We start from the raw sequence: 25,248 nt of genomic DNA, 5'->3' as shown, positions 1-25,248 counted from the left end.
ACGCCGAGCTGCCCGTCAGCTTTCCTTGTCTACTCTGTAGGCAGCCTTGAAGTTAGAGGCAATATTGGAATGGAGAAGCAAGCCATTCAGATAACTCCAAGGTTGTGGATCTGGGAGACCTGGAAATGGTGATCTCCTAGACAGAAATAAGGGGGGGCGGGCTCCTTTAAGCTTGGATATGTCCATCTGGGAGTCTCCCGAGTAGTGGCGAGGGCCCAGTAATCTGGGACGTATCCAGGAGCTAAGGAAGGCTCGCAAGAAGACTTCTTGAAGGTCGCCTCTAAAGAATGGTGGCATCTCCCATCTTCCCAGAGAAGTGGTCCTAGTCGGAAGCTGCCGTGTCAGAGGGGCAAGAAAGATGAGTAATGGGCCGAGAGAAGGCCAGGGACCCCGAGGATCACCGAGGCACAGGAAGGCTACCTTAGGGCAACCCCCCCCCGAAAAGTCTTCCCGTTCCCCCAAGCTTGTTTTCCTGGCTCCAAGGCCATTGGCTGTCTGGGCCTCAGTTTCCTCATCTGCAAAGTCAAACGCATGGCCTCTAGGGTCCCTGTTGGCTGCAGAATGCTAAGTCTTCGGACCTTACCCAAGCATCTGGGAGCGTCGCAAGTCTCCGGGACACTCGGGCCAGTGGTCTGGTCTTGGAGGTGAAGGGAGGGCACCCAAAGGTGGTCTCGGGAGGAGGGGGTGGGAGAGGCAGAGTGGCCGGGCCGGCCAGTCGGTCGGGCCAGAAGCGGGGGCACAGCCCCCAGCGCCCCAGAGGCGCCTCTCCTTCCCGGCAGTGAGCCGAGCCAAGGAGGCTGGAGCCAGAGGCGAGGCCGGGCAAGGGGAGAGCAGGGGAGGCGGGGGAGCCGGCCTTGGCTCCGCGGGGGGCCCGGGAGGAGGCAGAGGGAGGACCGGGGATTGGCCGGAAAGGGAGCCCCGGAGCCCCGGGGCGGGGGCGGGGGAGGGGCCGCCGGCCCTTATTTGTGCCCGCGCCGGCCGGCGCCCGGCTCAGAGCCCAGGGTCCCGAGGCTGCCGCCCCCGCTCCGCGCCCGCAGGCCCCCGCCGCCATGGCCCGCCAGCCCGGCTGGGGCAGCTCGACGGCCGCGCTGCTCGTGGCGCTGCTGCCCGCCTTCGCGCAGGCCTCCTCGGGCCTCGGCCCCGGCCCGGAGTCGGGCACCCCGCCGCCCTGGCTGCGCCTGGCCGTGGACCCCAGCCACCCCAAGCTCCAGCAGGCCGCCCGCGCCGCCCTGCACTACTTCAACTACCGCTCCGCCTCGCCCAGCACCTTCCGAACCCTGAAGGAAGTGCTCGGCGGCACCGTGTGGGTGAGTGCGCCCGGGCCGGGGGGCGGCGGGGGGCACGGCGGGGCACGGGCCCCGGGCAGCGGCTCGGCGCCCGCTCTGCCCGCCGCCGAGCTGGCATCCGCACCCCGCCGCATCGGAGCCCCGGGCTCCCCGGGCCGCCGTCCCAGCCTGGGCCCCAGTGTCCGCCAGCCTGCAGTCGGCTGGAGGGGGCTCCTGCCCGAGTTCTGAAAGTCACTGCCTGCGCCTTCTGGCCAGGCTGTCCAAAACTGCTCGTTTCAACACTGCGACTCAGGCTCCGCGTGCTAAGACCTCCTGGGACCCTCAGCCAAGGTGTCTGCCTTGGCACCGCCTCCAGGTCCTAGACCGCTTTGTGCCCCAATGCCCAAACCCCCGCCTCAGCGCCCTTGTTCTGACCCTACTCACCTGCCTCGAGGTTCTCGACCTCCTCAGACCCTAACTCTGAACTTCACCGTCTCAGCAGCCCCAGCTCTGCCGGCGCTCTAAAGTTGGCTTAACACTCTAAACTTCTCGGTCGCAACACTGTGCTTGCAAACCGGTACTGAATTCTCAAAACTGGCAGCAGCCGTGCACTAAAGCCGGCTTGATCACGAGTTCTAAGCCCGTGGGGGGGGGGGGGGGGGGGGCAGGGAGGGGATGTGGAAGGGGTCTGATGGTCCGAAGCCCATGAGCCTGAGGAAGTCCTAGGACAGACTGGCACCAGCGCCTGGCTGGCAAAGGAGTTTCAAAAGGCGCTTCCAAGGGAAGCTGGGCAGGGCATCTTAGATAAAAGGGTCCGGGTCATAGGGAAGCTGAGGATTCTCCTGCTCTGCCTAGCCATCTCGATCACTAATCATTCACTTAATCAATACATATTTATTAAGCACAAATTATAGGGTGGGGAGGAGGGGAGAAAGGAGAAAAGATCCAAGTGCAAAGAAATAAGCCATCGAGGAGCTCCTGTCTCCTTCCCCTCTGCTCGTCTTCAGTTTCCTCCAGCTGAAGGGCCTGGATGGTAAATAGGGGAGCTCGGAAAAACTAGGTCTAGGGTCCAATGCTGCCCTTGGAGTCAGGAAGCCCTGAATCTGAATCCCCCCCCCCCCCCCCCCAGAAAGACACTCCCGGTGACTCTGAGCAGCTTGGAGCTCCAGTTTTCTGGTCAGTGTGATGGGGCTCATAATAGCCGTCCATCCCCCAACGGACGTGAGGACCGTGTAAGACAATGTGCTTTGCCAGTCCGATGAGACCAGGCTTGGGGAGGCCCTATTTAACCTAAGATTTCTACCTGCCCATGTCCTGGGACCTTAGACCTTGGGAAAAGACACTGGACTAGCTGTCCTCCCTGCTCTCATCCGAAGCCTTACATCCAATGAGCTCTTCTCTGAGCTTGGGGAGGCAGGCATGGAGATGGCCAGGGCAGTAGAACATCCATCAAACGCTCTTTGTGGCCCTGACTGCTCAGCTCAGATAAAGGCCCTCTTTAGGGTACAGTTTCCTTTTCCTCATTTCCTATCAATTCTAGGTCTAGACACAAAGAAAACATGCTGTGACATGATCTTATTTACATTTCGCTGGGGAACTGCCATCACCCTTCCGAAAAGTATCCTCTGCCTTAATCTGATGGGACTGTTTGACTAGAAGGCAAGGTTTTCTTGATTGAGGATGGCCTTGCATTTAAAGCCACAACTTGTAATCTTGACATATGTGTATCTTGTCTTTATCTTGCAGTAATAGGACTGTGTGGTCTCTGTTAAATGTAAGCTTCAGATCAGATACGGTTTCTTGTTACTTTCTTCTCCCTCAGTGGCTGACAAAGCAGAGGAGCCTCATAAATGTGGGTTGTGGACTGATTAATTAGCAGTAGAGGGACCCAAGATGTGACTGCAAATGTTGGGGGGGGGGGAATCTAATCGACCCACGGCATTTTTGGAAGATCACAGTTGGAAGTGATTGAGTTTTTGAGTTTTCACCCCACCTCATCTATTCAATAAGACCACTCTGTCTGTTTTCTCATCTTACAATGGGGACAGCAACATTTCTCCTACTTACCTCACAAGATTGTTGCATCGTAATGGAAAATCTTGTATAAACCCTAACTACTTTGGGCCTGATATTAGCACAACTTTAAAGTGACATGGAAATATGAAGTGGCGTAGAGAGAGCTAGCCTTGGAGTGAGAAAGATCTCGCTAGATTTGAGTCCTGTCTCTGACACATACTCGCATGGTGACCTTGGCCAAGTCACTTGTCTCCATACATCCCCGACTCTCTTGGTCGTCGAACAGGTGCTTGTCTGCATTGATAGTCTAAAGATTCTCACTGAGAGTTTCACACATCACTGGAATCCCAGATCAAGTCCACAATAGAAAAATTCATCAAAGGGCAAAGACTACACCAATCATATCATGTTATAAATTTCATACTGACAGACACCAAATTTGCCTTAAAATATAACAAAGAAGGGGTGGCTAGGTGGCGCAGTAGATAGAGCACCAGCCCTGGAGTCAAATCTAGCCTCAGACACTTAATAATTACCTAGCTGGATCTCTGAGGGACTTCCATCTAATTCTACCTATGGCAGCTAGGTGGCACAGTGCTTAGAATCAGAATCTTTCTGAGTTCAAATCCAGTCTCAGACCCTTATTAGCTACATGGCCCTGGACAAGTCACTTAACCTGTTTGCCTCAGTTTCCAACTAGAGAAGGAAATGGCAAACTACCCCAGGATCTTTGCCACGTGGAGTCACAAAGAGTCAGACATGACTGCAAATCAACTGAACATCAACAGGTCTCAGTCATTTACATATTCTATTCAAAATATGTAAATAGTTGCAGCCTTCAGCAATCTCTAGCTTAGAGGTTGGCACCTAGTAGGTGAGAGTATTCCTCATTCTTGAGCACATCTAGAATGAGGGAAAATTGGAATATAAGAACCTCTGACTAGTTTTCTTCAGCACCCATCCCCAGTCTTGGTTTTCCAAAAATGGGGGTCAATGCATAGGTCAGTGAGGATAGGAAGAACATTGGACTCAGATTCAGGATGATCAAAGTTCAAATCCAGCCTCAGACACTTAGCTTTATGACCTTAGTTGAGTCACTTTTAACTTCTACCTCAGTTTTCTCATATGTAAAATGGTGTTATCACTAATGAGGATATAATGAGAAATTTGTAATGTGTTTGACAAACCTTAAAGTGCTAAATAAATATTGGCTACTATTACCATTATTATTAATTGCCCTGTTACCATTGTGATAGCTTCTTGAGAGACTAGTATCTTCCTGTCAAAACAAAGAAGCCTTCAGGGAGTTGAGTTCAGACCCTGCTATAACAGCAGAAAGGAAGCAATTGAAGATTTGCAAAGTGTTTTTACATTTACTCCTCACAAAAATTCTGAGTGGTTGGTATTATTATAAAACCCATTTTAAAAAAAAGCCAGGCTTTGGATACACCCAGGGATACATAGCTAGGAAGTGTCTGAGTCAAAATTTGAATTCAATTCTTCCTTGGTCCAAGCCTGTTGCTCTTAACTCTTTTTTTTTATCCTAATAATATTTCCCCCCAATTACAGGTTTTCAGTATTCATTTTTGCAAAATTTTCTCTCTCTCCCCTCCTCAAGGCAGCAAACAATCAGATCTAGGTTATACATAACAATCATGCTAAACATAGTTCCATAATTATTCATGTTGTGAAATAAGAATCAAAGGGGGAAAACCACAGGAAAGAAAAAATAAAAATGTTTTTTAAAAAATGAAGAGGATTTTTGGTCTACATTCAGACTCCATAGTTCTTTCTCTGGATGCAGATGGCATTTTCCATCACAAGCTTTTTAGACTTGTCCTTAATCATTATGTTGCTGAGAAGAAATAAGTCTATCAGAGATGACCATCATACAATGTTGCTGTGACTGTACACAATATTCTCCTGGCTCTGCTCACTTCACTCAGCATCAGTTCATGTGTTTCCAGTTTTTCCTGAAATCTGGCTGCTCCCCATTTCTTATAGAACAATAGTATTACAATACATTCATATACTACAATTTGTCCAGCCATTCCCCAATGGATGGGCATCCCCTCAATTTCCAATTCTTTGTCACCACAAAACAAGTTGCTATAAATACTTTTATACATGTGGGTCCTTTCCCCTTTTTTATGATCTCTTTGGAACACAGACCTAGCTAGTATCTCTAATCAAAAATGAGTTAGAGCATTTTTTCATATAACTTAATAGCTTCATTTTTTTTATCTGAAAACTGCCTGTTCATATCCTTTGACCATTTAGCAATTGGTGAATGACTTGTGTCCTTAAATATTGGCTCAGTTCCTTTATATTGTAGAAATGAGGTCTTTTTCAGAAACACTGACTGTAAAAATTGTTTCCCAACCTTCTGCTTTCCTACTAATCTTGGCTGCATTGGTTTTGTTTGTGCAAAACTTTTTTTTAATTTAATGTAATCAAAATTACCTATTTTGCATTTCATAATATTCTCTATCTCTTTAGTCACAAATTCTTCTCCTCTCCATAGATCTGTCAGATGATCTATTCCTTGTTCCACTAATTGGCCTTTGTTATCACCCATATGTCTGAATTCTGTGTAGACATTTCGACCTTATCTTGGTAGAGGGCACTTTTAACTCCTGATCAGCCTAGTTGTACAACCTCCTTCACAGGGTTGATATGAGTCCAAAGTTTTGTAAATGTCAAAGAGCTAAGAAAAATGGGATATTTATTATATTATTACTATATCTTATTACATCCTATCTTGTATTATCAAATCACTTCAGTATATCATAAGAGCCGTGATTTCATCAGATCAGGTGCTCTCTCCACGGATGCAGTTCTCCTGCTCCATAACGGAGTAGCTAGTTCCTCAAATTGATGTGACCATGACCTCCTGACCAGGTGATCAGTTTTTTTCCCAAATTTAGCCAGCTTCCCATCACTGGACCCATCCTCTTGGGAGGACCCAATAGAATTTAAGCTCCTTGGTCCTACTCTTTGAGAGACTATGGTCATTCATTTCCATGCCATGGGGGGTGTGATGGGGGAAAGCTTGGTTACCACATGCACAGGGACGACTCCACTCAGACAGCAGGCAAACTCTGGTTCATGTGGATATAACCTTCTCAATGATGTCTGGATAATGGGGTGGCTAGGGGGCGCAGTGGATAAAGCACTGGCCCTGGAGTCAGGAGGACCTGGGTTCAAATCTGATCTCAGACACTTAATAATTACCTAGTTGTGTGGCCTTGGGCAAGCCACTTAACCCCATTTGCCTTGCAAAAACCTAAAAAACAATGATGTCTGGATAATCAGGAAAAACCCCCATAATATCTATGTTTGTACATGCATCCAAGAAAAGCTTGGTTGAAGGTAATTTTGCTATTCCTCGGAACAGTTCCTGGGTTCCACACTACTGATTTTATCAAAGTGAGGTCCTTTGTGGAAACTCTCTCCATGGATATGGCTTCTAACAATCTGAGTCCTGAGAAAGACCTCAGATTAAAAAGGTCAAGGTCTTCCACTGCTTCCAGGGCCATTTTCAATTATCCTGATCTATATCTGGCCACTGGACCCAGATGGTTCTGGAGGAGAAAATGAGGCTGTCAACTTTGCACGGCTCTGTCTCACTTAAATCCAATTCACTTGCTACTCAGGACATCACCCTCCTGATATCACTGGGTCCTTAAACAACAAGAACTCCATTGATGAAAATCCTCCATCATTTCCAATCTGAAAGTTGCCTGGAGCAATGACAGATTGACTGATTTACCAGGATCATTCAACCCATTTGGGTCTAAGGCAGAACATGAATGAACCAAGGATTTCCTGACAATGAGCACAGCCTTCTACATGATGTGCCATGACAATATGAAGAAATAACACTATTTCCTGATTTCCACAATGGAGCTTAAAATGCCTCCAGAAAAATCCAGAGAATATTTCCTCTCCCCACAGAGAATTAATTTGCTATTTCCTATCTCCAATAAGTGAAATATCACATCATTTTTAAAGCATCTCATCTTTAGCTAAAGGAAGAAGCAGACATAATGAGGCCAGGAGAACTTGACAGCTGAGAGAATACCAGCCACTGAATGTGGGGAAAATGCCAGCTGCTGTGACCATCCTTACTATCTTTGGAGCAGTATTGAATTACCCTCAAAAATGATCAAAAGAGCAAAGTGGTAAGAGACTCATGATAGAATTTGCTCAGAGATGCAGTGAAAAGGAAGCCAAGCTTGAGATTCTCTTGCCTGAGCCTCCTTCCACTCTGTGACCAATGACCCATTCCTATCTTCATTTCTGTACTCTTACCTTTCATTCAGGAAACATTTATAGAGCACCTATACTACATGCCATCCTCTCTTTGGAAGGTTTAAGGAAGCTTTGTATGGGGTTTTGTTAAGTACTAACCAAAAATCTTTTAGAACTAGAGTGCTGAGGTTCTGTTTGCTTTCCTGTGGGGTGGCCGCTAACTAGATTCACGGGAGACCAGGGCCACTCTTTTTGAATCAAGGTGAACACCTACTGGCCAATTCCTCTTAATTGGCACAAGAGTTGGTTACCAGGCATTAACTGATGTGGCAGACTAGGGATACAACGAGAGGCAAAGGATAGTCTCTGTTCTCAAAGAGATCACGAGATAAGGAGGGTGGACAGAGTTTACCAATAATGAAGCACATACAGAGACAGACAGGATAGGAGGAAGTGGAGGGGACTGGCAAAAACCCTCCTGAAGAAAGCAGGACATTGAACTGAGGCTTGAGGGAAGACAGGGAGACTGGTGAAGAGGACGCCCACCTCTGTGATGGCAGGTCACAGTCTGTGTGGGGTCCTGAGACAGAGGGTGATGTGACGTGGGTGAGAAAACCAAGACAGATGAGGGCAGCTGGTTCCTGGAGTGTAGGGAGGGGAGGAAGGTGTGAGAAGACAGGAACAGGAAAGTGCAAAAGGGGCTTATTGGGAAGTGTTTAAATGCTAACCAGGGAAGCTTATATTTGATCCTAGTAGTGAGAGGAAGCCTTGGGCAATAAAACAGTTAGACTGGTACTCTAGGGAAAGCATTTAAGAACTGAGAAGAGGAAGGGTTCAGGTGAGAATTATGTCTGTCCTTCATTCTTTTTTTTGGCAAGGCAATGAGCTTAAGTGGCTTAAGTGGGTAATTATCAAGTAACTGATGCCGGATTTGAACCCAAGTCCTCCTGACTCCAGGGCCCATGTTCTATCCACTGCACCTCCTAGCTGTCCCTGTCCTACGTTCTTTAAGAAGACCATGACATCAGGGAGGTGATGCCATGACAAACACATGAATTGTATTTGAGTGAGGGGGGTTGCGCTAAGTCGCCAGCCTCCCTTTCTCCTCCAGAGTCATCTGGATTCAGTGACCAGATAGGAATCAGGACTAGAGATTACCCTGCATGAGCAGGGTTAAGTGACTTGCCCAAGGTCATACAGCTGGTAAGTGGCAAGTGTTGGAGGAGAAGGCTAGTTCGGTGGGACAAGAGTACGGACTAGAACCATAACTGTGTGAGTGGAGAGAAGGAGCACGTATGCCAGATGCTGGCCAGGCAGAAACAACAAGCTCTGACAATAGATTAGGGGTGACACTGAGGTGAAGCCAGGGCATCTGGCAGGTGCTGGCGCCTCGCCATAGAATAGGGAAATTTGGAAGAGGAGAAGGTTAGGAGAACGAGCCATGATCAGCTTGTAGGCTAGACCCAGGCTTGCTTTTCTTATCTGTAAAATGAAAACAAAAACTGCTCTTGGCCCCCTCCCCACAGGCTTGTGGTGAGAATCAGAGGAGAGGTTGTAAAAACTGGGTCACACATACAATTAAAACTCATATCGGACTGGATTCATTCTCCAAGGGGCTGTATGATATGCTCTGCCTTGGGTGAATGGCATACTGGACTGTGAGAGGTTCGGATGCTGCCCGGCCGGATGCCTCTGCATAAGTCACTTGGCCTCTCCCGTTTCCTCATCTGGATGGAAGGAGCAGGGGAATTCTCAGAATTCCCTTCCAAGTCTAAACTTTATAGACGTAAGCAATGGGACTGCCCAATTTTCTTGGAAACACTAGCGGCCTCTAGTGGGCAACAGCAGCAATAGGTTTATGGGATCATGGTGGGGAGCAGGGACTTGGCAGGCCAGAGAGGTCCAAGGGAACAGAGGAAAGGTCTGAACCCAGAGCCAGACCCAGCCGCCCAAACCATGGTGCTCCGTTCTTAAACCCACTCTTCTTAGAGAGCGGGCACACTGGCTCATGTGGATGTCACCTCCTCAGTGGTGTCTGGATGATCGGGGGAAAAACCCACACTATCTATGTTGTATGTTTATATGCCTACACCTGTATGCATACTGTGTGTTTGCATGTTTCTATGCAGCTGTGTGTATTTGTGTGTGTTTACATGATGTGTGCAAAACAATGGACATTCGCATCCAGAATCCTTCTGTTTCTCCAGCACAGCAGCTAGATGCTCACTGGGCAGTGAGGTGGCAAAGTGGATAGAGCACCAGGCCTGGAGTCGAGAAGACTCTTCTTCAAAGAGTCCACATCTGGCCTCCAACACTTTCTAGCTGCGCAGCCCTGAGCAACACTGTTGGCCTCCGTTTCCTCAATTGTAAAATGACCTGGAGAAGAAAATGGCAAACCAGGCTAGTATCTTTGCCAAGAAAGAGTTGGGTCACAAAGAGTTGGACAGGACTGAAAATGACTGAACAATGATAAATATTAAAATACTTATTAATGGACCAAAAAATCCCCCCCACACACACACCCCAAAACCAACTCTGGGGTTACCTGATATTTTTCAGTTATGAGTATAACTACTTCTATGTTCTTCTGCATAAATGCAAATAATTCTAAACAATTATAAAAAAGAAAAAAAGCATTCTAAGCTGCCTGGGGGGGGGGATTCTCTCCACCCCACTTACTCTCCCTGTTATGATCACTAGGACATCCAAAGATGACTCCTGAAATGATATTTTTGTCATTTTTTTTTTAGGTTTTTGCAAGGCAAATGGGGTTATGTGGCTTGCCCAAGGCCACACAGCTAGGTCATTATCAAGAGTTTGAGGTTGGATTTGAACCCAGGTACTCCTGACTCCAGGGCTGGTGCTTTATTCACTGCGCCACCTAGCTGCCCCATATTTTGTCATTATTGATTATAATTACTGCCATTTACAGGATGCTTTCAAGCATTTTATGCACCTGGTCTCTTTGTATCTCACAACTACTCTATGAAGTATTCTATCCCCATTTTATCAAAATAAGAAACTGAGGTTCCCCAATGACTCTCCCATTAAATGACTTTCATCTGATGTGGGGGTCCAGCCTCCGCGGGGTCCTTAGAACCTGACAGGAGGGATAGAGTTGGCAAAATGAGTTGAGCAACATGGGTTAAAGGCAGGAGCAGGTTGACTGACTGTCTGCTGCTCAGATTTATTTTTATAGTCTCAGAATCATGTATGCATCAAGCAAGCAAGCTAAGATCATTTTCTTGGTTACAAAAGTATACAATTTTCATTATCAATCATATAGTTCATATGGTTACAAGTTTGATCATATAGTTAATTTTTATCCCTGCTCAGGCCATGATGACCTCAACCTGTCTGCTACCTAGTTTGTTGTTGCATTGTAAAATTATTAATTCATTTAAAGTCATAAATTAAGCAATTCATTTAATGGAAAGTTTTTTATACTTTCTTTATAAGTAATGTTTCTTGATACACTCCCTTAACAATCTATAGCGAGGGTCATTATGCTTGCCTACCCATCCGTTAACTCTTACAATAACCAAATTTCCTTCCAGGCCTTGTTGGTAGAAACCACAGTTATTGTGACTTTTTTATTCTTTCCCAAGAAACTAAGGCTGTTAGAGTTCACATATCGGTCACCTGTACTAACTATTCTCTCACCATCTTTTTCATATATTCCTGTGTATAGTAAGGGGGGGGGGAACTGTTAATTTCCCTGGAATTCTAACTGATCCATCTTGTATCTGGTTTCCCTGTATATATATTCTGACATCTCCTTGGAATTCCCAGTGCTGGGTTTTCCAGAGATTTCATAATTTTGAAGCCTTTTTTTTTTTTAGGTTTTTTTTTTTTTGCAAGGCAGTGAGGTTAATTGGCTTGCCCAAGGCCACACAGCTAGGTAATTATTAAGTGTCTGAGACCGGATTTGAACCCAGGTACTCCTGACTCCAGGGCCCATGCTTTATCCACTGTGCCACCTAGCTGCCCCATGTTGAAGCCTTTTGTATGCCTCAGGGAGAGGCAGTCCTGTTAAATTTGGACAGAGTTCACAATCTGTTTTATTCAAGGAATTTCTCTGGAATCCTTCCTTTATAGTCATTCCACTATTAGAATGAGTAAGTTTTCAATCAATATTAGAACTATAAATATTGGTATGCATGGAATCCCTATATATATTGAAGAAGGAAATGTTGTTCCATCAGGCAGTGTGGCCTCCTTGAGTCATCTTGCCACGACTGTGTCAAGCAGCTTAGAGACCCTGGCTCCCAAAATCTGACAGTTAGAAAGACCAGTTCAGGCCTTCCTGATGTCAGCTTCAATCATCTTTTCAAATCATAGAGGTCTGGACTTAAAAGTGCAAAGAGATCAAACTCTCTGAATTTTACAGATAAGGAAACAGAGGCCCACTTTTGAAGCAATCTGCCCAAAGCCAGACCAGTGACAGGGAGAAGAGCTGAAACTTCAATCCACAGAAAGTTCTCTCCATTTCTCTAGGTGAGCTCCAGGAGATGGATGACCTTCAAATGCCCTCAACCTCCTTAGCACCACTTTTTAACCAGCCAGGCTAACCAGATGCAGATGGATTAATAAGGAACAGCTTGAGGAACTGGCTTTGCAGTTCAGTCTTTTCGGAACAGAAAATGTTTCACCCTGTGGAAAAAAAAAAACCAAACATGTCTCCCAGCATAGCAATATGACATCCAGGGGCCATTTTTATTGTTATTGTTGTCATTAGAAGGTTTATTCAGCCCCTGAGTGTAGGGCTATGGTGTGGGTCTGGTGGCTTTAAGGCTTTATTATTTGATCAAAACTTTGAAAAGATTGATGTTAAGCACAAATTGACCTAACCACCTTCCTAGTCTTATCTCTCTGCATGTCTTTCTCTAGCAAAGCCTTCCTAACAGTAATCTAGCCCCCCCATTCAGAATGTGGGGTTCAATTATCCAGCCTTGAGATTCATCAGCTAAAGCCTTGGAATTCTGATGCCAATGCTGCATCACCTCCTGGGACCCTGGACAGAAGCCATGAGAGGTATGACCCTGAGGTTGTGCCTATAGACCAGAACTTCCCTGTATGGGCTGGGTTCACCGGGATGGCTGATCTCTTCTTCTGGCTTCCCTGTCTGTGCAGGCCACCCACAAAGCAGGGCTCATCTTGAGAGTTTGCTCAAGGACACATCCAGACTTAGATGATCATAATAAGAACCATAAGAAATTCTAGGCAACCAACAAAAATTTGCTGAGATGGTAGAGGTTCTTTTTCCATGACATTCTGAAGTAAAATGTCATCTCAATTCTACTTCTGTTTGTCATTTCTCAATGTTTCTCCTCTTTACTTTGTGAGCCAGAATCCCAGCCCCAGAGTGGGTAGTGGAAGGTCACAGAATGAGATGTGTTCGTGTAATTTCTTCTCCTAAGCTCCTTCTTTAAGCGACCTTAGTGGATGTTTCTCTTCTCCTTTGGAAACTTCAAAAACCAGAGAACAGAGGAAGAACCCAATCAACACTTGTTAATTGAGTTTTCCCCAATATCTTTTTTTTACCAGCTGCCTGAACAAAGGCATAGCTGGTAAGCTTATCTCAATTGTAGATGACAGGAAGCTGGAAGATAGCATGACCACATCAGGTGACCGAGCCAGAATCCAAAGACGTCTTGGCAGACTGGGATGACAGGTTCAAGTCCGATATTTAAGATTCAATATTCAAGTGACTGTGGGAAATCATATCGTTCTTGGAGACTTGGTATTTTCCATCCTTAATCTGAGTATAATAATGCCTGCTGTGTTCTCCTCACAGTTGCAAGGATGAAATGAAATAACATCTCAAGGCATTAGGTTGAGGGACAGGGCATAGATTATATACCTCCTAGCTGTTGGGCACTGAGCTAAATATAAAGATGCAAAACCAAGCAAGCAAACCACCTCTTGCCCCCACGACCCTTATATTCTGAGAGGTTAAGACAACATAAAAGTGGCCTGAAAGGGGAGAGTGGATGGAGGTGGCATGGTGCCTGCTTGGAAGCAAGAAAAGGTTCAGAAGGTCCCTTATCAGAGATCAGGAGGGTTCCAAGGTTGGAATCTAAGGCTCCTGTGGAGAAGAGGTGAGCCAGCTAGGAAGGGCTTGCTGGCTATCATTCTTGTTCTCATTCATAAGAATAATATACCTATATGTACATTTACATACAGACCTTTATGAGCTGCCAATCTTGGGACCTGGTGGCCATCCCAGTCTGGATCCAGCATCATCTCCTACCTCAGTGCCTTCCTTCCTTCCTCAGGTTTCTACCCTCTGCCCACCATTTTCATTGGGCATACTACCCCATCTGGGCAGGCTCCTGTTTCTGAAAAGGACTCCCTTCTCTGCCTGCTAAAGATCCCTTTGGGGTGCCAGACAGGTGCCACCTGATCTGTAAAGTCTTCCCTTTGTCACAGTTGGCAATGCTGCGATCATTAGTCATTGGTAAGAGGTAGGCTTTGAACCCATCTTCTTGGCTCCAATCTGATTGCCAATCATCTATGTCTTGTCATCTCATTAGTGAAAGGGTTCACTCAGTATTGTCCTCTAAAATATTTAGGGGAAGACTCTCTCTTGTGGGACTTGAGTTGGTTGCATTTCATCCACTAAAATTTTCCATCTTAATTAATAAAACATTAATAATATGGCACTATGAGGTCAAAACCTCAGTTTATCTGTTGCTTTGGCTTTGTGAGCACAGTTGTAGAGAGGGACTCCAATCGATCTTATACCAGAGTTGCCCACTAGGTGGTGTCTTTGACCTTGGATTCCTGGGACTGGTTTTTGGAAGCTTCTAGCACTGGAACATGGAATCAAGGTTGGAGTGGGGGCCATGGGTGTGGCATATGGTATACACTTTAGGACTTGGTTGATGTATTGTTGACTTACTGATCTGGTTTTTTTTTTCCTCTTCCTTTTTTTTGTGAAAAGGGATGGCTGACTGGGTAGAGGAGGAAGAAGAGATATAACTCAGAAATTGTTCACAATTAAAATTCATTTACTGAATAAATGAATAATAGCTGGAATGGAATTAAGGATGCAGAGAAAATAGAATGGCTATGCCAAAGTCTCAAGCTTCCTAACCAAGCTAGTTCTAATTAGCCACTAGTTTCTGGGAGGATCCAAGTATTTCCATCCCCTTTTCTGTGATTGTGGTGTGGAGGAGGCCCATTATTCCTCAAGGGGAGAGCAGCTGAGTGCCACTCTGGTAGCTGGACCAAATAAGAACCCATAATAATGGCTAGGATTTCTATAAGTTTCTTAAGATTTACAAAGCACTTGTTTTCTCATGTTATCTCATTGGGTCCTCATCTAGCCCAAATTCTGATTATCCCTATTCTACAGATAAAGAAACTGAGAATGAGAGAGAGGATAAATTACTCATCCAAGATCCCATAGCTCCCAAGGGCCTATGGCAGGATTTGAATTTAGTCTCCCTGACTCTCATGCTCTATTTACTATGTCTCCCAATGGAATGTCTTTGATCTATTGACTGGTTCTTTGTCTATTTTCCCCAGAAAGAGTAGAGCACCCCAGCTCCAGAAGGTCAGCTCTTGGAGGTAATTTATTTTGACCCTAAAATCTCCTGAAATGGTCACTAATTTACAAAGGGATTACCGTCTATATCAGAGGAGGGGGCACCTGTAGCAACAGAGTCACACATCTGCTGGATGAGTGAAAAGGTCTGTTATCCACACTCTCTGAAGTAAGTGGGGATATTTTAGTGGGAAAGAAGGTCTCCCCTTTGCAGTCAGAAACACAACCTAATAGTGAGAAAAGATCCTGGACATCAGCCAATCCAACCTATACTGAATAGAATATGTATGTATGTTTGTTGTGCATGTATGTGTGTGTGACCATACACACACATGCATATAAAATTTGTTGTTGTCAATCAGTCATTTCAGTCATGTCCAACTCCATTTGGGATTTTCTTGACAAAGTGGTTTGCCATTTCCTTCTCCAACTCTTTTTACAGATGAAGAAACTGAGATAAGCAAAGGCAAGTGACTTACCTATGATCACCCAATAGAAGTGTTTGAGGCCAGTTCTTGCTAACTTCAGACCTGGCACTCTGTCTATATGGTGTCAAGAGTGGACATTTTAAAAATTCATTCACCTGATTAATCATTCACAACAATGAAAACCTCTCATCACAAGCACTGACTGAAATTAGTAGAAGAACATCGCCGGCTCAAGGACCCTGTCGCCAAAGGACGCTCTGTTTTCTGGGGCAGGAGACCACGCAGATGATGCAGCGCTGTGTTTTCTCATCTCCAGACAGATGATGCAGCGCTGTGTGTTCTCATCTCCAGACGGATGATGCAGCGCTGTGTGTTCTCATCTCCAGACAGATGATGCAGCGCTGTGTGTTCTCATCTCCAGACGGATGATGCAGCGCTGTGTGTTCTCATCTCCAGACAGATGATGCAGCGCTGTGTGTTCTCATCTCCAGACGGACGAGGCCTGAAGCTGATCTGTTGAAAGGATATACTCATGTTCCAGAGTAAAGCATTGCTCATCCCAGTCCTATATATCCACACGTAGGTAATAGAAAATATAATAGAATTATATAGTAGCACATATAAAGTGATAAGTGTCATGTGTAATAGAATTATATATTATGCAATGCAAATACCATATATAGTATGTATAGATAGATAGATAGATATAATTGATATATAGCCTGTCTGATAAGTAGCCAGCCAGCCAACCACCACCTCAAGGTTCTAAGTGATGGGAATCCATTAGTCTTTGGGGGTCTCTTGCACCAGGCAACTCTCTGTTACAAAGTTTTGTTCTCCTCCACTATCTCTTTGTCCTTGTTATTATAGGATCTAAGAGGTAGGAATGAGTATAGAGAATGCACAGTCCAATTCCGCAGAAAGGGGAACTGCCCTAGGGAAGAGAAGGGAAAAATAAAGCCAAGATTCCAACCATGTCTAGCAAGTTCATTAATTCAATATAGCCTCCATCATATCATATGATCTGATGTTCCTGGTTCTGCTTTTGAGGCCAAGAAGAATAAAATCATGGCCCCATAACATTTGCAGTCAGCCGTTGGATCCAATCTCTAGGTCCATCATTGTGGTTTTTTGGTATTAGTGGTTAGGAATGATTCCCTGAAGTATGACAAGTAGGGCCTGTCACTCAATGCAATGCTTATGTGCAGTAGCTAAGACCTAGAGAAAGCATCTGAATCACAGAGTGGACATGAAGGTTTTAGGGATGGTCAAGTCCATCCTGTGTGCTTGAGATACATAAACTGAGACCCAGAGATGTGGTCTGAAACTTCTGCTGGGAAAGTGGGGCAGACTGTATAGTCAGACCTAATGTTTATTATATAGACTCTCATTGTTCTGAAGAAAAGAAATCTGAAGCAGGACAAGGACAAGCCAAATTGACTAAATTGTGGTAGCCATAGAGTCCAGAACGTGAGAGACGCCAGTCCTGCAGTAACTCTCTGCCCTGGATAGGCAAATGTCATTGGAGTGCCATGTTTTGGAAAGATATGGATGAATTTACCTATTCTTTAGATCAGTAATTTTCAAGCATCCTGGTCTCAGAGCTCTTTTACACTTCAAAATTATTGAGGACTGCCCCCAAATTCTCATTTAGGTAGATTGTATCTCTATTTACCATATTATAAATTAACATCTTAGTACTAATACAAATTGGTTTTGACCTCATGGGTCCCCTTAAAAGATATCAGACAGATCTTGCTATCTTTTTTACTTTATGTTTCTTCCTTAAAGATAGATTTCTCTCTCATCACATTCAATTTGGATCAATGTACAACATGGAAACAATGTAAAGACTGGCCAATTGCCTTCTGTGGGGGGGGGGAGTAAGATTAGGGGGAAAATTGTAAAACTCAAAGTAAATAAAATATTTTTTAAAAAAAGATATCAGATATCTTCAGGTCCCACTTCGAGAAGGGTTTCTTTAGATCACCCCAAACCCAATTCTTCCAAATGGGCCCAGTTCTAAAACCCAACCTTAGGAGAAGATGCCTCTCAAATTGGAAGAGATTCATATCTGTGATTTCTAAACACAAAGGCTAGAAGAAACAACCAGGATAGAAAGAGTCATTTTTTTAATGTGAATTTTTAAAGTTGGTAGAGCTTGTTCTGAAATCAGATTAAAGAAATCAGTCCTTAGCAACCAAGGGGAGGTGGGCTGGAGTCCAAGGATGAGCAATGTTTTACTCTGGAACATGAGTATATCCTTTCAACAGATCAGCTTCAGGCCTCATCCGTCTGGAGATGAGAATACACAGCGCTGCATCATCTGTGTGGTCTCCTGCCCCAGAAAACAGAGTGTCCTTTGGAGACTGGGTCCTTGAGCTAGTAATGTTCTCTTACTAATTCCAGTGCTTGTGGTGGGTGGTTTTCATTGTTCTGAATGATTAATCAGGTAAATGAATTTTTAAAATGTCCACTCTTGAAACCAATCAATATTGTGCTCAAATATCCATATTCCTCATCCTTTATCAGGTTTCCCAGATTGATAACTGCCCCCTTCCCATAGCTCTTTCCATGTTTTTTACTGTATACTCCCTCTATGATACAGAATATTTCACACAGGTATGAAGGTATGTGTCCACTCCATCCATTGATGTGTAAATCAAAGGGGTCAGATGAGGTGACTCTAATACCCTCTCTCCTCTCAGTTTATGAGCTCCCAATTCACCAAGCCTCATCAATGCCCCCTCCACAGTATATTTTGCATCCATTCGCTCTTGTAGTCATGAGGCTATTTCAGGCCCCTGTCACTCACCATTTATTAGACTATTACACAATTGGACTCCAATTTCTCTTTTCTCCCTGCTTCAATCCAATCAATAATCATTTATTATTTGTTAGGCTCTGTGCTAAGCACTTACAAATGTCTCATTTGTTTCTCAAAACAACAATGGGATGAAGGTACTAGGATTACCTCCATTTACAGATGAGGAAACTGAGGCAGAGAGGGTTAAGTGTCTGAGCTGAATTTGAGCTCGGGTCTTCCTGACTCCACTGTGCCAGGTAAATGATTGCTGTAAGGGTCAAATAAGTGAACCTAAATATAGGGGTTTTGCGACCCTTCGAGCTGTGTATAAACACCGGCTCTTCTGATGGCCAGCAGGAGGAGGCGGAGCTTGAAATGCCAAGCTGCTAGGACAATGGCCAGCGGCTAGGATGGTAACTGCCACACAACCGGGCAGTTGGTGGGGTTTTCATGGAGGTGCTGGACTGGATGGAGTTGGGAAGAGGGGGCGATGCGCTTTAGCAAAATCCCTTTGGCAGCTGAGTGGAGGATGGTGTGACGGGGAGGGAGATGGAGAAAGGGAGGTCAGTGGTCAAGGCCAAGGGGCTGAAGCAGAAGTAGGGTTGGTGGTTGCACCAATAAGGGGAGATGTTGAGAGGTTGAACCACAAGATTTGATAGGAGATTGGACCTGTGGGTGAGAGGCGGTGAGGAGTAGAAGATGACCCTGAAGTCATGAGCCTGGATGACTGGGGCGACGGTCAAGTCTTCAACAGTGCCAGGCAAGCTTAGAAGAAAAGAGAAAGGAAAATGGGAGAGAAAGAGCACACCGGCATTTCTTCAACTCTGACTTGCTGTCAGGCAAAACAGGCCCTGCCCTCAAAGAACTTACATTTGAATGGGGGAAGACACCGCATGAAGGGGAAGTGGTAAGTGTGGTTGGCGCACACCCAGCAGCCTGGTGTGGAGAGGGACAGGACCAGGGCAGAGTCTGGTGAGACAGCGAGCTATTTTGGACACTTGAATTTGAGCTCCCTGTAGGACATCCTGGAGAGAAACGAGGGGTGACTGTCCAAATCGTAGAATTACTGGAATAGAGATGAACCTAGAAGCCAGGGGAGCTGCAGAGACACCATTTGGGTTATTGTAAGGATGAGGAAGGATTGTTTCCTTTATTGTATCTGTATGTCCAATGACTAGGACAGTGACTGGCACATAGTAGGCATTTCATGAACGTTTCCACAAACGTGGATTGCACTAGGGCTCCTTCTTAACTCTGACAAGCATAGTATTTTGTCATCTCTTTGTATTAAGTTATGTTTGCTTCTTTGTGTACATTATTGTTTCCATGGATAGAAACTAAGCTCCCTGAAGGCAGACTTTTCTGGGTTTTTTTTTAACTTTTGTATCCTCAGAATTAAAACATATAATCAAGGAGGTTAATCAGTTCTTACTAGCTGGAATTCTAGCAGGAAGTGTGACATCTTGCACATAGTAGATGCTGAATGTTTACTATTGACATTGAGAATGGTGAAAAAATTAGACTATCTCACCTGAAAGACTCTAATAAGATAGACAGAGGCTCCCAGTGGATATTTCATTTTATCCCCTCCCCCAAGATGCAAATCTAATCCTTCTCCACAAGGATCCTGAAGCTGTCACCTTAGCAAATTGAATCAAAAATGCACATTTCAGTCCAGAAACATCCTACTGGGTAGTTTGGAATTGCATGACAAGATCAAAGATTTAGAGCTGATCTGGAACGCATCTTCCTGAGGTCAAGTTTGGTTTAGCTCCATGACCCCATGGAAGTCATGTAACCCTGTTTGCCTCAGTTTCCTCATCTGTCAAATGACAACTTTGTGATTCTGGGAAAGTCAATTTACCTCAATTTTCTCCTCAATAAAATGAGATGAGATGTGTGAACTGGACAGATACCTCCCAGCTTACCCACTGGGTGGTGAGAGAAGTCCAAAACCACTTATTGAAGAAATCTTGACATAGGACGGAACCATTTGGTGACTTCTGATCAACTTTCTGACTTTTCGTCCAATTAAAAACAAATTCTATAAATATCATCTCACTCCTTCCTCCAGACTGTAAAGCTCCAGGGTCCTTTCCTTTGTCTGAATTTTCTTTACCAAAGGAGCCTGGCGCTGGAAAATATGACCAACAAACCTTCTCTGCTTCTGGCTGTTGACAAAACCTGATGATAATAAAAGTTAGAAGAGAAGGATGTCAAGAATTCTCATCTGTCTCCCAGATGATAAAATGGGGCAGTGGGAGGAGTCAGGGGAGAGTTAGAAAAGGAAAGAAGGACTGTTTCCTCAAGCTGATGCTTTGTACAGTTCATAAATACAACTGGGACGAGCCTGATACATTCAACAAATAGTTACCATATGTCTTACTGGGTGCTGGGGACCTTCCTAGGTGCCGGTAATTAGATTGCAAACTTCTCGGTTCAACTCTTAGCTCATCAGGGATAGGGGCTATCTTGGCCTCTTTTTATCCTCATTTATCCTCTTAATAAAGGTTTTTGCTTGATTGATGATAATGTCAGTATAAAAATAAAACAATCCCTGCCCTCAAAAAGCTTACATTCTATTGAGGGATAATTTGCACAAAAATAGGTAAATATAAAAATCAATACAAATTACTGGGGGGGGAGCATTAAGGGGGGAAGGAGGAGAGATCAGAAAGGGTCTGGTAAAGGAATCTGAACTAACCCTTATATAAACAGCTGGGGATTCAGAAAGCAGAAGTGAGGAAAGAGGCATTCTGGGTATGGGGGCAAGGTAGAAAAAGGCAGAATTAGCAACTAGAAGCTCATGTATAGCAGTGGTGCTTAACTTGGGATCCATGAACTTGGCTGGTTGAGATAGATATAGACACACACACATATATATCCATCTATATAAGCTTGACTCATCCCTAGGAATGTTTGCAAATGTACATATATGAAACCATTCCAATGTAATTGTTTCCCTTTGTAATCCCATGCGTGTTATTTTTATGCATTTTGAAACAAATCCATACATATCACCAGATTAATCATCCCAAGGATCCAGGTCACAAAAGGTCCTGATGGGGTGGACAGAGGGAGATAGGTGTTGCTTCCTCCCAAGTTGTGACCTTGGGCATATTTCTTAGCCTTCCTGGGGCTCAGTTTCCTCACTTGTAAAAAGAGGGGGCTCTGCTGTAGACCAATAGTCTAAGGAATTCAATGTGACTCTGGTCTTTGTTCATCTCTGCCCAGCATACCATAATTGGATATTTCCACTGAACTGTCTCCTTTGCCACAAGTCATTTCTGAACCCCCCATTCTGCAGGGAATTGGGGCTCCCAGGCTTTTGGCAATCTGCTTCGGAGCAGAGTAGAGGCTTGGGTAGAAAGTTCAGGGTCAAGCTGACCAAAGAATGAGTGGTACTAACCACTGAGATCACTGGCAGCTCATCCTTCCTAATGGCCCTGAACAAGATGGTGATAGAGAGAGGAGACCAGAGGTGCAGGATGAACATTCCCAGTGTGGGTGAGTCTCCAAAGAATGTCTCCTTTAGGAGAAGGAAGAGTGAATTCTAACCCTTCCTCAGACACTTCCTGGCTGAAACACCCTCGGCCTTCTCCTCTCTGACCTCCAGTCAAGTGTGTCAACTCAGTAGAAGCAGAGGCGCCAATCCCCATAGAAGGATCCCTGCAGATGCAGCTTTGGGACTTCATTTTGGAATATGATGTTATCTCTGTTCTCCTGCACTTTTATTTATAATTTTAAATTTTTCCCAGTTTTATTTAAAGGTCAGTTGTGCTGCCTGGGGAGCCTTGAACCCCTTGTTCTAGGTTATCTCCAAGCAAAGCTGCTGATCTACACTGACTGGTCCAAGGAGTTTCCTCATCACCCATGCCTTAGTTCCTTCTGGTCCTCCAAACCTCTGTTCTTCAATACTTACTTTTTTTTTTTGGCAAGGCGATGGGGTTAAGTGACTTGTCCAAGGTCACACAGCTAGGTAATCATAAAGTGTCTAATTTGAACTTGGCTCCTCCTGACTCCATGGCTGGTGCTCTATCCACTGTGCCATCCAGCTGCCCCTTCAATACTCATTTTTGAAGAGTTCCTTGGGGTTTCAACTTTATTTAGTCATCAATAACTCAAGATTTGGCTCCTCATCAGTGTCTTTCTATCAGCCCTGACCACTTGTCAAACAAGCAGTAAGCAGTAATTAAGTGTCTACTGTGTTCTAGGAACTGTGTTGGGTGGGTGGGTGGGGGTCCAAGTAGCTAAGTGAGACAGTGATGAAAGGGCTGGCACTGGAGGCCTGAGCTCAATTCCCATCTTAGACAATAATTTACTAGCCCAATCTCCTCTCTTTACTGATAAGGAAACTGAGTTCCAGAGTAGAGTGACTATGGTCACATGGCCAGGATTCAAACCCAAGTTCCTTTTCATCTTCAAAAGTATCTGTGACTACTTAGTCCTCTCCTTGCAAGCTGCCAGATGATAAGTATCTGTGAAAGCAGTGAGACTGGTCCTTGGAGCAGACATAGTTCAAGAGTGGGCCCACACTCAAAGTCTGGCAATCTGCTGGGATGGCCTTTGAGAACCCAGGATCGTTTCATGTCATGATGATGCATCAAAGGAGAACCTAAGTGGAGTATAAGAAGAAGGTCCACTGTTACCTTCATCATCACTATTATAATCACCATTACCTTCATCATCCCCATCATCATCACTATCATTCCTATTATCTTCATCATAACCGTTACCAACAATATTCTCCTCAGCACCAACACCATCATCACTATCACCACTATACCTTCACCATAATGATTATCACTAGCACCTTCATCAGCTTCACTATCACCATCATGACCATTTCACCATCACCATCATCACTCTTATCACCATCATTATCACCATCATCATCTAAGAACAGCCCAACAAGTGATCATCCAAGATCCCCCAGGAGAAAATATACTTGCTGAGGGCCATTTTTGTTCTGTTTTGAGGACCACAGGATTATCAGGGATCTTAGAGGACATGAGTCCAAACTTCCTCATTTTTTTCAGAAGAGAGTGCTAAGCAATTTAGCCAGGTTTCATTGCAAGTCAAATCCAGTACTCTATCCTTCATCATTACCTTCACCATCATTATCATTATCATGACAATCACCATCCAACAAGACTCTATCCACTGCCCCACATAGTCTTTCCAGCACATTGTGCTTAATAAATAACTAAACTCCCAATGAAAAGCCACAATTTTGCATTTTGAGATGCTGCTGCTAATCACTACAAGCCCTGTGTCATCCCCTACGAAAATACTTTAACGATTGATGATGAATAAAATCATTGTCTCTTTACTTGGCATAGGGGCTAAAGAGCCCACCTCAAGACCAGGAAGACCTGGGTTCAAGTCTTGCCTCTGTAGTGTGCTGGCTGTGAGACCTTGGGTCTCTCTTAGCTTTAGGCCATTCTGAGACTATAGGAAAGGTGCCACCCTGAAATGGGAGAGGGAGTGTCCTCAAGGAGAACACACTAGACCAGTGAAGCCTCAAGTCCAGTGTGGGGCCCTTTGCAAACCTCACTCCCTTGCATAGCTTCCCGAGGGCAAAGATCTGCCCTGGTTGTCTCTGGATCCTGAGGGCCTTGCCCACTGCCTGGCCTACACTTATTAAGTAGGCACTTAAGAAATACTGGTGGACTAGCTCCCCCAGCACTCTCTCCTACTGGATTCTTAAGAGGAAGGAGAGGCCAGCAGTGAATAGACCCCTTCCTCTTGCCCTGGAGCCTTTCTGCTGTGAAGATTCAGAGTCCAGATTGGAGAAAAGATAGCCATTTCCTATCCCCGGCCCTCAGAGCAGTGTGACTGCCAAGGTTTATCTCTAAAGAGTTTAGTCAAACAATGATAGGAACCTCTGAGTCACGGGGAGGAAGAAGGAAGGGAGGGGCCTTTGTGGGACCTAGAAAGAGCCTTTCCAGACCATGGCTACCAAATGGAATCAGTAAATAAAACAACTATAGAAAGATCCACTTCAAGGATGACTCAGCTCCTGCCCCTCCTTAGTGATACAGAGGGCAGCCTGGGTATTGGGTGCTTGCCCACCAACAGACTGAATGCCCAGGTATGCCTGGGCTCTACAGATGGGCACGTCTCTAAAAAGCCATATGCAAATCAACAAATGGCCAAAATGAAAAAAATGAAATGGAGGAAGTTATGACTTGACTAGTTACCTCAGGAGTCCTATTGTGCATTGGAGCGTGAGAGTAACCACTCCGTGGTTACTTGGTGTCCCTTGGGAGAAAGCATCCTGGTAGCATCTGTTGTTCATTCATTTTCCAGATTCTTCATGACCCCATTTGGGGTCTTCTTGGCAAAGATACTGGACTAGTTTGCCATTTTCTTGTCCAGTTCATTTTATAGATGAGAAGACGGAGGCAAACAGGGTTAAGTGACTTGCTCAGGGTCACCCAGCTAGAAAGTATCTGAGGTCAGATTTGAATTCAAGTCTTCCCAACTCTGGGTCCAGTGTTCGATCCTCAAACTGCCCCTTGTACTATCCATCTCCAAGTGCTTCTAGAACGGAAACGTCTCGAGGGCAGATATGATCTTTATGTTTCTTGGGGGCCCAGCACAGTAACTAGAACATAGCAGGCATTGCTAGATCTTTGACCAAGAATGGAATAGTGGTACAAAAAGCACTTTGAGATCCAAAAGGTCTATGGAAGGGTGGGCTCCTGTCAAACTGGCCTCTGCAATTACCAACACACAATATGCCATCTCCTACCTCCTGACCTTTGCCTTGGTGGTGACCCATGCCAGGAATGCATTACCTCCTTATCCAGACCTCTCAGAATTCCTCATTTTCTGCCAAGTTTAACTCCCATGAGGTCTTTCCTACTCTCCCCAGCAGCAAATGCCTCCAACCCCACCCCCATGTTTCATTGTTTTGTACTT

At 45.0% G+C, this 25,248-nt stretch overlaps 1 protein-coding gene across 1 annotated transcript in view; it reads left to right on the top strand.

The window, feature by feature from the left end:
• The first annotated feature begins 1,012 nt into the window (after window positions 1-1,012).
• RARRES1 (retinoic acid receptor responder 1) overlaps window positions 1,013-25,248 on the top strand; it is a 38,993-nt gene continuing 14,757 nt past the window's right edge. Inside the window, exon 1 of the mRNA XM_074190835.1 lies at window positions 1,013-1,307. Coding sequence (XP_074046936.1) covers window positions 1,050-1,307 — 258 coding nt within the window. The 5' untranslated portion in view covers window positions 1,013-1,049. The remainder of the gene's footprint in view (window positions 1,308-25,248) is intronic.

This window comes from Macrotis lagotis, chromosome 6 (assembly GCF_037893015.1).
Source record: "Macrotis lagotis isolate mMagLag1 chromosome 6, bilby.v1.9.chrom.fasta, whole genome shotgun sequence".
Classification (NCBI taxonomy): Eukaryota; Metazoa; Chordata; class Mammalia; order Peramelemorphia; family Peramelidae; genus Macrotis; species Macrotis lagotis.
The sequence above is the reverse complement of the archived record's forward strand: the minus strand, read 5'-3'. Positions and strand labels throughout refer to the sequence as shown.